Below are 14,317 nucleotides of genomic sequence, written 5' to 3' on the forward strand. Positions count from 1 at the left end.
CGCGCATGTGCACACCTGGCGATATTGGACTCTATGTGTGGAGTGTAAAGCTCAGGTTACCTCTCCCTCTCGCGGCGCAGCTGCTGCTCGAGCCACACGCGCAGGCGCTGGTAGTATAGTTGTTGGTCGCGCATGTGCATCACTTTGCGTCGGACCTGGAAAGAAAAGAAGGGTAGTTGTTTATTTGTTGATACTGTTAGCAAAACCGTCAGCGTACGTGAAGAAACAAATAAAGAAACAGTGGGAAAAAACGCAAGCCTCACCTCCTGGAAGCGCCTTAGATGGTACTATGGACACAGATAGCAGCATAACGTCGCGATCAAAACCACCCTCAAGCTCCTTCATCGCTAAACCAGAGTGCACTCTACGGATTCGTCTATAAAGTCGCTATTCAATCACCTAGCAAAAACACTCTCATAGCTGATTGCTACACTAAAATGCATCCTACTATCCATCATTATCATCATAACCGCCTGAGATGGTACTCTAGACACAGTTGGCGGCATAACGTCGCGAGCAAAAATGCACCTTAAAGTTTCCCCACTATTAATCTAAAATGTAGCCTATGGCCTTGTCTACAAGGTCTTTATCTGCTCACCTCCTGGAACCGCCGGAGATGGTACTCGGGACAGAGGTTGCGGCAGGGCGGCGCGGCGTGGTGGTGGTGCGGCGAGCTATATTGCACCCTATGGCCTTGTCTACAAGGGCTCTATTCGCTCACCTCCTGGAACCGCCGGAGATGGTACTCGGGACAGAGGTTGCGGCAGGGCGGCGCGGCGTGGTGGTGGCGCGGCGAGCTATATTGCACCCTATGGCCTTGTCTACAAGATCTATATTCGCTCACCTTCTGGAACCCCCTGAGATGGTACTCTGGGTCCAGGGCAAAGAGACGCGAGCTAAAAGTTCTCCCTTAGCTCATTGCTACACTAAAATGCACCCTACTATCCATCATAACAGTAGCAATTCTCAGACTTTTTGGAAGCGCCTTAGATGGTATACCGTCATAGGGATCCAATCCTGCAATCCCAGGGTCCCAATCAAAAATGCACTCTAAAGCTTCATTCTCATTGCTACACCAAAGTGGACTATACTGCTCTCACAATAGTGCTGCTATTCGCTCGCCTCCTGGAAGCGTCTTAGATGCTACTCTGGGTCCAAGTTGCGGCACAGAGACGCGAGCAATAATGCACCCTAAAGTTCCCTCGTCATTACTCTAAAATACACTCTTTTGCTCCACCATTAACAAAGCTTTTCTCTCATCTTCTGGGAGCATCTTAAATGGTATTCCGAAAACACCGTGCGTCTCAGGATCCCTTAATATTAAGATCTCCTTTAATATTAAGGTTTCTGCTTACCTCCTGGAACCGCCGGAGATGGTACTCCGGACAGAGATTTTAGCAGGGCTACATTGCATCCTATGACTTCGCCTATTAGTCGCTATTCGCTCACCTCAGATGGTCACAGGACCCCGAGCAATAACGGACTCTAAAGTTCCTTGGAAAATGCACTTTTCTGCTCCACCATTAAGGTCTATATTCGCTCACCTCCTGGAACCGCCGGAGATGGTACTCGGGACAGAGGTTGCGGCAGGGCGGCGCGGCGTGGTGGTGGCGCGGCGAGCTATATTGCACCCTATGGCCTTAGTCTTCAAGGTCTTTATCTGCTCACCTCCTGGAACCGCCGGAGATGGTACTCGGGACAGAGGTTGCGGCAGGGCGGCGCGGCGTGGTGGTGGTGCGGCGAGCTATATTGCACCCTACTGTCCAGCATTACAGTCGCTGTTCTCTAACCTCCCTAAAGCGCCTTAGTGCCGCGACTCTGGGTCCAGATTGTGGCACAGACGCGAGCAAAAATGCCTCATTCCTTTAGCAAACTGAATTTTACTGCGCTCACAATAGGGCTGCAATTAGCTCACCTCCTGAAACCGCCTGAGATATTACTCGGGACAGAGGTTGCGGCATGACGTCGCGTGCAAAAATGCACCTTCGTCGCAACAGACTTGCTATTCCCTCGCCTACTGCAAGCGCCTGAGATGCTACTCTGGGTTCAGATTGCGGTAGGGACGCAAACAAAAATGCACCCTAAAGTTCTCTCCTTGCTACACCAAAGTTTACCCTATGGCCTTGTCTACAAGGTCTCTATTTGCTCACCTCCTGGAACCGCCGGAGATGGTACTCGGGACAGAGGTTGCGGCAGGGCGGCGCGGCGTGGTGGTGGTGCGGCGAGCTATATTGCACCCTACTGTCCAGCATTACAGTCGCTATTCCCTAACCTCCCTGAAGCGCCTTAGTGCCGCGACTCTAGGTCCAGATTGTGGCACAGAAACGCGAGCAAAAATGCACCTTCAAGCTCCCTCATTCCTTTAGCTAAGTGGACTTTACTGCTCTCACAATAATGCTGCTATTCGCATTTCGCTCGCCTCCTGGAAGCATCTTAAATGGTACTCCAGATTCAGTTTACGACATGACGTCGCGAGTAAAAATGCACCCTAAAGCTACACCAAAGTACACCTTATAGCTTCACCAAGAATTCACTTCGCTAAGATCTCTATTCGCTCACTTCCTGAAACTGCCGCAGATGGTACTCGGGACACAAATTGTGGCATAACGTCGCAAGCAAAAATGCACCCTAATGCTCCCTCATTGCTACACCAAAGTACACCTTATAGCTTCCCCACTAAGATCTCTACTCGCTCACCTCCTGAAACCGCCGCAGATGGTACTTTAAACACAGATGGCGGCATAACGTCCCGAGCAAAAATGCACCCTAAAGTTCCCTCATTGTAAGACCAAAGTGTATTTTACTGCTCTCACAACAGAGCTACTATTCCCTCGCGTCTTTGAAGCGCCTCAAATAGTATTCCGGAAGCAAGATGCGTCATGACGTCGCGAGCAAAAATGCACCTTAAAGTTTCCCCACCATTAATCTAAAATGAACCTTATGGCCTTGTCTACAAGGTCTATATTCGCTCACCTCCTGGAACCGCCGGAGATGGTACTCGGGACAGAGGTTGCGGCAGGGCGGCGCGGCGTGGTGGTGGTGCGGCGAGCTATATTGCACCCTACTGCCCAGCATTACAGTCGCTATTCTCTAACCTCCCTGAAGCGCCTTAGTGCCGCTACTCTGGCAGATTGCGCCAAAGAGACGCGAGCAAAAGTTCTCCCTTAGCTCATTGCTACACAAAATGCACCCTACTATCCATCATAACAGTAGCAATTCTTAGAATTTTTGGAAGCGCCTTAGATGGTATGCTGACTATGCTGGACACAAGATTCGTCATAGGATCGCGAGTAATAATGCACCCTAAAGTTCCTTCGTCATTACTCTAAACTAAAACACACTCTTTTGCTCCACCAATAATGTCGCTTTTCCCTCACTCTTGGAAGCATCTTAAATGGTATTTTGGCAGCTTTAAGTTGCAAGCAAAAATGCACCCTAAAACTCCCTCATTGCTAGACCAAAGTGAACTACACTGCTCTCACAATAGTGCTGCTATTCGCTCGCCTCCTGCAAGCGCTTGAGACGTTACTTCAGACACAGATTGTGGCATAACGTCGCCAGCAAAAATGCACCCTAAAGTTCTCTCCTTGCTACACCAAAGTTTACCCTATGGCCTTGTCTACAAGGTCTATATTCGCTCACCTCCTGGAACCGCTCACCTCAGATGGTCACAGGACCCCGAGCAATAACGGACTCTAAAGTTCCTTGTAAAATGCACTCTTCGGCTCCACCATTAACCTTTAACTGGTGACAAGCGGTCTCACAGGCCGGGCGGCGTCAGTGAAACATCGTTTCACCCCCTTCCCCGTACTTCCAATGTTTCACCGCTTCAGTAGCTTCAAGTTTAGTTGTTTCTACGCCGTAGATAAGGATATTTGCATCATTCAGCTCTAAATCGGCAAGTTACATCGATGTAAAGTTCAGCAGCGGTCTCTCAGACCGCATGTCACCAGTTACGTGACATTTTTTTCATACAGTTTTTTCGTATTTTTACAGTTTTTACTTGAAATTGATAATTAAATAACTCCAAAAAAGAAGCGTAGGATCATTAGTTGGGAATATAGTGCCATACTTTATGAAACGACTTGAAAATTCGCCAGTTGAAAAATATCCGGAAAAGGAAGACTCAATTGGGTCGGAAGCCGAATATGTTCCATCCAAACATCGTTCTGGAGCAAAGTGACCATGATTCGGAAGCCGAAGAAAGTGTTTTTAAAGATGAAGGACCAATTGACGAGAATCAGTAAGAAAGTGAAAATGACGGTCCACTTTTATGCCAAACAATAAATGTCCTGACAGCCAATAAAAAATACAAAAGTTTCACCACTGCCAGTTTTCTAAAATTATAGGTTACCTATGTGTGATGGGTTTTTTTAAATTGATTATCATTGGAACTATAATAAAAAATACTAATTTTGTTATAATTTGTTGATTTAAATTTCTTATTTGCGATTATCGATCTCATCTCTAGTTTTTTGATTTTTATTACTACATATAATTTAACAGCAAGTTCTGCATTAAGAATTATATTTAGAGTTTATTATTTTATTTAAATTTAATTCTTCTATATGCTAATAATCTGTTTTTAAAGATTGTGGTATGCTACCTTACCTAGTTTCTATGCTACAGTCTTGATACGGTAGCGGCCTCTCAGACCGTACGTCACCAGTTACGTTACACAAAAACCATGTCACCAGTTAAAGGTTAAGGTTTATATTCGCTCACCTCCTGGAACCGCCGGAGATGGTACTCGGGACAGAGGTTGCGGCAGGGCGGCGCGGCGTGGTGGTGGTGCGGCGAGCTATATTGCACCCTACTGCCCAGCATTACAGTCGCTATTCTCTAACCTCCCTGAAGCGCCTTAGTGCCGCGACTCTGGATCCAGATTGTGGCACAGAGACACGAGCAAAAGTATTCCCAAAGCTCATTGCTACACAAAATGAACCCTACTATCCATCATTACAGTCGCAATCCTCAGACTTGGATACGCCTTAGATGGTACATTTTTCTGGACACACAATGCGTTATAGGGTCTCAATCAAAAATGCACTCTAAATTTTCCTCGTTGCTACACCAAAGTGCATTCTATGGCTTTCACTATTAGAGTAGCTATTCCCTCACCTCCTAGAAGTGCCTTAGATATTCTGGACAAAAGATGCGTCATAGGGTCTCAAGCAAAAATGCACACTAAAGCTCCTTCATCGCTAGATCAAAGTGTACCTTACTACCCATCACTAGAGTCGCGTCTTAGGTGCTAACCAGTCTAGGCTGCGGCAAGAAAATGCGAGCAAAAATGATACCTATAGCTACCTTCACTGAACACAGGTTGCGGTATAAGATTCCTCGTCATTACTCCAAAATTAACTCTATAGCTTCACCACTAAGATCTATATTCGCTCACCTCCTGGAACCGCCGGAGATGGTACTCTAGACACAGATGGCGGCATAACGTCGCGAGCAAAAATGCACCTTAAAGTTTCCCCACCATTAATTTAAAATGTAGCCTATGGCCTTGTCTACAAGGTCTTTATCTGCTCACCTCCTGGAACCGCCTGAGATGGTACTCGGGACAGAGGTTGCGGCATAACGTCGTGAATAAAAATGCACCCTAAAGCTCCCTCAATGCTACACCAAAGTGGACTATACTGCTCTCACGATAGGGCTGCTATTCCCTCATCTCTTGAAACCGCCGCAGATGGTACTCCGGACAGAGATTTTAGCAGAGCTACAGTGTATCTTATGGATTCGTCTATGAAAGTCGCTATTTGCTCACCTCAGATGGTACTCCGGATACACGATGCGTCACAGGATCCCGAGCAAAAACGCACTCGGAAGTTCCTTCGAAATTGCACTCTTCTGCTTCACCACTAAGATCTCTATTCGCTCACTTCCTGGAACCGCCTGAGATGGTACTCTAGACACAGATGGCGGTATAACGTCGCGAGCAAAAATGCACCTTAAGGTTTCCCCACCATTAATCTAAAATGTAGCCTATGGCCTTGTCTACAAGGTCTATATCTGCTCACCTCCTGGAACCGCCGGAGATGGTACTCGGGACAGAGGTTGCGGCAGGGCGGCGCGGCGTGGTGGTGGTGCGGCGAGCTATATTGCATCCTACTGCCCAGCATTACAGTCTCTATTCTCTAACCTCCCTGAAGCGCCTTAGTGCCGCCAATCTGGGTCCAGATTGTGGCACAGAGACGCGAGCAAAAATGCACCTTCAAGCTCGCTCATTCCTTTACGAAATTGGATTTTACTGCTCTCACAATAGGGCTGCTATTCGCTCACCTCCTGGAACCGCCTGAGATATTACTCGGGACAGAGGTTGCGTCATGACGTCGCGTGCAAAAATGCACCTTCGTCGCAACAGACTTGCTATTCCCTCGCCTATTGCAAGCGCCTGAGATGCTACTCTGGGTTCAGATTGCGCTAGAGACGCAAACAAAAATGCACCCTAAAACTCCCTCATTGCTAGACCAAAGTGCACCCTACGACTCAGTCTACAAGGTCTATATTCGCTCGCCTCCTGCAAGCGCTTGAGACGGTACTACAAACACAAGATATGTCATAGGGTCCCAATCAAAAATGCACCCTAAAGTTCTCCTTGCTACACCAAAGTCTACCTTACGGCTCAGTCTACAAGGTCTATATTCGCTCACCTCCTGGAACCGCCGGAGATGGTACTCGGGACAGAGGTTGCGGCAGGGCGGCGCGGCGTGGTGGTGGTGCGGCGAGCTATATTGCACCCTATGGCCTTGTCTACAAGGTCTATATTCGCTCACCTCCTAGAAACGCCTTAGATGCTACACTGGGTCCAGATTGTGGCACAGAGAAATTCCCAAAGCTCATTGCTACACAAAATGAACCCTACTATCCATAATTACAGTAGCAATTCTCAGACTTTTTGGAAGCTCCTTAGATGGTATACCGTCATAGGGATCCAATCCTGCAATCCCAGGGTCCCAATCAAAAATTCACTCTAAAGCCTCCCCATTGTTACACCAAAGTGGACTATACTGCTCTCACAATAGTGCTGCTATTCGCTCGCCTCCTGGAAGCGTCATAGATGCTACTTTTTTGGGTCCAAGTTACGGCACAGAGACGCGAGCAATAACGCACCCCAAAAGTTTCCTCGTCATTACTCTAAAACACACTCTTTTTCTCCACCAATAATGTCGCTTTTCCCTCACTCTTGGAAGCATCTTAAATGTATTTTGGCAGCTTTAAGTTGCAAGCAAAAATGCACCCAAAAACTCCCTCATTGCTAGACCAAAGTGAACTACACTGCTCTCACAATAGTGCTGCTATTCGCTCGCCTCCTGCAAGCGCTTGAGACGTTACTCCAGACACAGATTGTGGCATAACGTCGCGAGCAAAAATGCACCTTAAAGTTTCCCCACCATTAATCTAAAATGTAGCCTATGACCTTGTCTACAAGGTCTTTATCTGCTCACCTCCTGGAACCGCCGGAGATGGTACTCGGGACAGAGGTTGCGGCAGGGCGGCGCGGCGTGGTGGTGGTGCGGCGTGGGCGGCGGCGAGCCCGGGCAGGGCGGCAGCGGCGCGCTACCGCCCACCAGCTGCATGCACACCTGACGGTAGACGAAAATGTTTGAGGACTAATAGGGGCAATAGGCTAGTTTCCTAAAAAAATTTTTTTAAGTCCGTCATGTTTAATATCAAAAAATATTGGACACATATATTTTTATTTGTCAATCTAACAAATAATTACATAGTTATGGTGCGTTGAAGTTCCGCACGACGTCACAACGTGCGGCACTTTTATGCAAGCATTGACGTCACGGGCCTCTTCGTATGAACTTTGGCGCGCTTTATCTTTTTAAATTTTCATTAGTTTGAATAAGTGAAAAATACGTGTAGAGTATTTTTTGATAAGTTAACTGACGGACTAATTAAAACTCTTGCTTTTTGACCCAGGAAACATCCCTATTGGCGGAAAATAGCGCTAGCTATAGTCTGGTCCGTGAGCACGTAGAATTTTGTCCAATGACCCCAAGCTACCCATCCTTATCGCTCGCGCGTAATTATATTGCTGTCGCGACTGTGCGACGGGCGCCCGCAGTGAGTGTGCGAGCGATAAGGATGGGTAGCTTGGGGTCATTGGACAAAATTCTACGTGCTCCCGGACCAGACTATAGTAAGTAAAATGGCATCCTGTTAGCGGTAAGTGCTGTCACTGACAAAAAAAATATGAGAAAACGTCACTTTTGAAGTTTAGCAAACGTGTCCTCGCCGAAAACATGCTAAAGTTTCGGTAGTTTTGCTAACAATTTCTAACAAGCGCTATTTTCCGCAAAACGCAGCCACTGTCAGTACACTACAAACATCATCATCATCATCTTCATCATTATGAAGGGCCTCTGAAACTATCTCAATTTCTCGTTCTCACTGCTGCAAGACCTGTATAAACAAGTTCAACAGCTTGACCGCCAAAATTTAATCATTGGCTTTGGTATTGGCATTACATTTAGCCGAAAATAGCGCTTCTTAGAAATTGTTAGCAAAATGGCAATCGCCATTTTTTTTTACAGTGACACCGCTAAGAGGACACCATTTTTCTTACTAGCGTTATTTTCTTCCAAACGCCTTCATTGACACAAAAGCATAAAGCCACGTTAGCCAAACGGTCAAGGCATTGTACTAGCCGACTCGTCATTCGAGGAACGCGGGTTCTTACCACTAGACCACGGAGGCAGTTAAAAGACCTGATGATAACGAACGGACTGTTTCTTCTGCGTGTTGTAGACATCCCTTAACGTCGACACTGGGAAGTGTAGACCAAATCCTCCATTTGCCTCTAGTAAATTAGAGAAGGGCACACAGTACGCAGAACTGACGGCCGATGGGGCGACAAGGTTCTGGAATGGAGGCCGCGTACCGGAAAACGCAGTGTGAGACGTCCACCTACAAGGTGGACCCACGACATCGTAAAGGTAGCAGGGAAGCGCTGGACGCAGGCCGCTACCAATCGATCAACGTGGAAAGCATTAGGGAAGCAGTGGACGTCCTATGGCTGAAATGATGATGATGATGATGAAATTAGAGAAGGTCGTTCTCCTGCGGTAAAACTTGATGATGAGCATGATGATGACGCTCACCGTCTTCTCTTTGTAACATACAATCCTCCATTTGCCTCTGGTAAATTGGAAAATGTCGTCTCCAAGACTAAAAGACCTGGTGATCATAACAATGATGATGATGATGATGACGCTCACCGTGGAAAGCTTCTTCTGCTTGTTGTAGACCTGCAGCTGGCGCAGATGCACCTCGGGCAGGCGTCGGTACATCGCCATCAGCTTCCGATCCACTTCAGACAGGCCCATGTCTACGCGTTTCCTGGACAAAATCAAAAAATCTATCAAAATCAAAGATATTTTATTCAATTTTGACCACTGGTAGCACTTATGAAAGTCAAATACAGTTAAAAAAAAGGTAGCCCTTAGGCCCAGAACAGACGGTGAAACGCAACTGCAACGAAACTGCAACTTTGTGATGATTCTGATGAATGAAACTGACACTGAAAGTTTCAAACTGGTCGCGTCATGTGTGGTCTCTCAACGGACGCTATGGCAGAAACTTAGATGCAACTCAAAAGTAACTAGCAGTTGCAGTTTCGTTGCAGTTGCGTTTCACCGTCTGTACTGGGCCATAAGGGGCACTTTACATGTCTCCTTATCTTTTGGGCCCTACCAGCGCTTCGAAACAAACATATGGCAAGTGCTGAGATGAAACGCCGGAACAAACTCAGTCACCACTAGTAGCCAGTAATTATTTGCAAAATAGAATAAGGATAACCAACACGTAGAAAATTCATGACTGGTTAGGTATACTTCAACCAATCATAATCAAATTTTGCATCGTCCAATTGCCCTACATTTCCAACAAAACTACGTAGTTATTATACCTCTAGAACGATTTTCACTGAAGAAACCGTTCACAATATTGTTGCTACGTTGCCGGTTAGGAGGAGGCGCCCGCCACTTGTGACAATGATTTAAAACGCAGACCATTGCCTATTTGTAAACAATAGTAGTACAAAAATTCTATTTTTGTTCAAACGCCAATTTTGCACCATCCAATTGCCTCACATTCCGATCACAACCATACAATTTTCATACTTCTGGCACGATTTTTACTAAAGAAACCGCTCCATGATCGTTCCTGCTAGGAGGCACCAGCTATTCGTCACAATACTTAAAGTTGTAGACCCTAAGTTGTTCTGGCCGTTTGGTATACTTCAACCAATCACTTCCAAATTGTGCACCGTCTAATTGCCTCACATTCCCAACACAATCATCCAATTTTCGTCCCCCTATCACGATTTTCACTGAAGAAACCGTTCCCATCTTTTTACAAACCTGGCTTCATGGTCGTTCCTACTAGGAGGCGCCGGCCACTCGTCGCAGTGCTTGAGCACGCGGTCCATCAGCCGCTCTATGGACGCTATCGACCGCATCAGGTGCCTGACGGTTCTGCACAGTTCTCCTGTACGAAATAAAATATGATATGTCAATGAGGTAGATGAAAAAAGTTTTGAAATGGTTGTGTAACTAAGGTGTTAAATCAGAAATAAGAAGACCTACAGTAACCTTGCCCGCAGAAGTTAAGTGGCTGTGGCTCGTAGAACTGATGTTTATATGATGACCGGACCGGAAGACTACTCCGTAGACCGACGATCTCGCGAGACCCTCACCGTGTCAAAGTCTGGTGAAACCACCTAAATATGGACGGCGCAGGACTGCTCGTAGTAGGAATCTTCGGTGGCGACCTTTGTGCACAGAAGACGTGTTGGTCGTTCCTAATAACGACAGTTTTCACCGCAAGACGTCTCCTACGTACGAATCTCATTTCAGGTTCTATCGTTCGTTTCAGCCAAATGACATCCACTGCCACAATGAACGGTCCTGCGCTGCCCGCATCCAGGCCCTTCCCAGATCGTCGGTCCACCAAGTAGGAGGCCAGCCCACACTACATCTTCAAGCCCGTGGTCGCCACTCGAGAACTTTTCTGCCCCAACGGCCATCGTCTCTACGAGCTATGTGCCCCACCCACTGCCGCTTGATTTTAGCAATTAAATAAATAAATATCCTTGGACATTTTACACTGCGCTTCTAGTCCCAAACTAAGCAAAGCTTGTACTATGGGTACTAGACAACGGATATAAACATACTTAAACACTTTTTTTTTGTAAATACATACTTATTATACATAGAAAACACCCAGTCCAATACAAACAAATATGTTCATGCACACAAATGTTTGTACTGTGCGGGAATCGAACCCGCTGCCTACGGAATAGTGGCTATATAATTCTGCGAGCTATGTCGGTCACTTTGGTTCTCCTGCGGATCTCTAGGTTTTTTCAGGTTCTACCACGTCATGACACGTCGCATCCTACCTGGCGCGGCCTCGGCGTCTTCTCCAGCTGAGTCCACAGCGGCGGCAGCAGCGAGGAGCAGCTCCGAAGCCGAGTCCAACGACGACGTAGAAAGCCCTAGCGAGTTGCTTCCGGAGTTAGCGTCCGATTCGCCGCTCACTGCCGGCAAATAAAAATTATTAGTTCGGTATTTAACTAAAAGATAACCGCTTAATAAATAGAAGTAGAATAAGAAAACTCCATTTTTTTCCAAAGATGTCGAGCAGACTACATATTCAAATTCTTTATTGCTTCAATGTTGGTATACAGAGGTTCTTACATAATATAGATTATAGACATAGACTACAAACAACATCTACAGTCATGTAACATTAATATAAAACCCCGTATTATATTTCCCGAACACTACAGAACGTTCATAACGTACGATAAAGTCAGTTAAACAAAGCGTTTGACACAATAATCATACGTTATGAATTGTCAAACGATAACGATTGTTTTACACAATTCCACCTCTGGTATAATACCTGATTTCGGCATAATAAATAAAACATTTACTCTGTTACAATACCTCCTAGGTAGGTAGGAGGAAATTACCACCAAATAGTAGACAGCGGAGATGTGATGTGAAAATAACGAAATTTGATTGGTCTTTCAAATACATATTCACTCCTTTCCGTTTTGGTGGACACCTTTCCGTAGATATAAGTGATTAAAACAACACTCACGGTCGTCCAAATCGACGGTCCGGTTAGAGTCGGTCCCGGGCGACTGGCGGCCGTCCCTTGCGCCGGCGCATTCGCCCGCACAAGCCACGTGACCCGCCGGCTGCCCTTCCACTGTATCGGGCGGCCTGAGGGACAAACCAGACAAGTTAGAAAAAACATGTTTTTTATTAAGGCCGGGTAGCAGAGAAAATGGCGAAAATGAGGTTTTCATTTTTCATTTTTGAGGTACTAAACAGTAAAATTAAAGGCTAAGATTTTTATTGGGCATAGTTGAGGATATTTTCTAGGGCTATTAACGGATGGAAACACGATTTGATGAAGTTGACTCGATAGAATAAATTCCCAAAGTTACCTCTACTCGTTTTCTATTTATGGTTTTATTTTTAAAATAAGCGATTTGAGATTCTAAATCTTTTACTAAACTAAAGTTCAGAAATAACTTGAGGGCTTTTAACGGATGAAATTTTTATATTGCGTCTTATTTAGTTACTATGTTAAAAAATGTGGAAAAAATCGTCCATGACGGCTTGGACAATCTCAATCAGTCGCGCGGTGGCGCTTACGGAGGACGGACGCGTGTCAGTTTTTTGGCCGTGACAGTTCGCGATTTGTCAATATTTTTGACAATGATGACTTTGATGAGTCACAGTATAATAATATCAGTGTTACTGGAGAAAGCTTAAATTTTTGATAATTAAGAATTATCAATTTTGTCTACCTATTGAAATTTAAATCGTTCGCATCCTTTTAGACGAAGACTCTACTCATGATACATAGTACATTCCTCAAATATGAGACAAAACCAATGAGTTAAAATTACATTTTAATAGTACCTACATACAATCGTCTTACACTCTTTAGAAGAGCACACTGACACAAATAAATAATAAAAAATACTGTCTAAGGTCTGTAGCTAAAGGTCTAAGCTGTAAGATAGAAGAATCTTCTAGCCAAAAAGATGGCAGATGCAGCAGATGTCAACGGATTTAAAACTGGAGTTCATATGACTCCTTGTAGACTTGAGTCTCTAGAGCGTCTCTTCCTCCACCATGCGTAAGAATGTTTCAAAAATACTGTCTAAGGTCTGTAGCTAAAGGTCTACGCTGCAAGATGGAAGAATCTTCTAACCATAAAGATGGCAGATGTCAACGGATTTAAAACTGGAGTTGATGTGACTCCTTGTAGAAAAATACTGTCTAAGGTCTGTAGCTAAAGGTCTACGCTGCAAGATGGAAGAATCTTCTAACCATAAAGATGGCAGATGTCAACGGATTTAAAACTGGAGTTGATGTGACTCCTTGTAGACTTGAGTGTCTAGAGCGTCCCTTCCTCCACCATGCGTAAGAATTTTCACAAAAATACTGTCTAAGGTCTGTAGCTAAAGGTCTAAGCCGTAATATAGAAGAATCTTATAGCCAAAAACATGGCAGATGCAGCAGATATCAACGGATTTAAAACTGGAGTTCATGTGTATCCTTGTAGTTTTGAGTCTCTAGAGCAGTGGTTCTTAGCCTTTAAGTCATGAGGGACCATTTTACCAAATTTCTGTCTTGTCAGGGACCACCTCATAATCGGTCAAAACCAGTTTGACTGCAAAAATCAGTTAAAAGTGGTTTTGACCAAGGTGTGCAAGTGCACATCGTGGACCACTTGGAATGCCTCCAGGGACCAGGGTTCTTAACCGGTGGTCCGCGGACCACCGGTTAAGAACCACTGCTCTAGAGCGTCCCTTCCTCCACCATGCGTAAAAGTTTTCCAAAAATACTGTCTGAGGTCTGTAATAAAAGTCTAAACTGCAAGATAGAAGAATCTTTTAGCCAAAAACATACTGTGGTTATAAAGGTGTACCAAGGGTACATGCTACACCTTTTTATTCGATTGTAAGAGTACTGGTTTACTCACAAATCCGTTTTATCTGATTTTAATTACATTAGATCTTTTAATTACACTGGTGTTTATCATTCAAATCAATGACTAATGTTTGAACTAATTTGGACATATCAAGGTCTATCATTGGTATTTTTTTCAAACTTCTGCGTTGAGCCATTTACGAGATCTGGGACATCACAAAACATTACCCCAGCAAAATTCTAAATAACTTGAGAACCGGAACACGAACAAATTTTGCTATTCGTGGACAAATTACTACGCAACAAGAGCTATCTATCCATGTATTTGGTTCCGGGATAGA

The 14,317-nt window shown here is 45.1% G+C and overlaps 1 protein-coding gene across 1 annotated transcript; it reads right to left on the reverse strand.

Moving 5' to 3' along the window:
• Nucleotides 1–6,454: 6,454 nt before the first annotated feature.
• On the reverse strand, nucleotides 6,455–12,344 carry LOC135085212 (uncharacterized). The gene is made up of 8 exons (XM_063979966.1): nucleotides 12,301–12,344; nucleotides 12,127–12,251; nucleotides 11,420–11,557; nucleotides 10,380–10,506; nucleotides 9,237–9,357; nucleotides 7,455–7,592; nucleotides 6,660–6,785; nucleotides 6,455–6,547 (listed from the first exon to the last, which is right to left on the reverse strand). The coding sequence occupies exons 1-8, from the start codon at nucleotides 12,342–12,344 to the stop codon at nucleotides 6,455–6,457; spliced, it is 912 nt and encodes a 303-aa protein (XP_063836036.1).
• Between the last annotated feature and the right edge of the window lie 1,973 nt (nucleotides 12,345–14,317).

This window comes from Ostrinia nubilalis, chromosome 28 (genome assembly GCF_963855985.1).
Source record: "Ostrinia nubilalis chromosome 28, ilOstNubi1.1, whole genome shotgun sequence".
Lineage (NCBI taxonomy): Eukaryota > Metazoa > Arthropoda > Insecta > Lepidoptera > Crambidae > Ostrinia > Ostrinia nubilalis.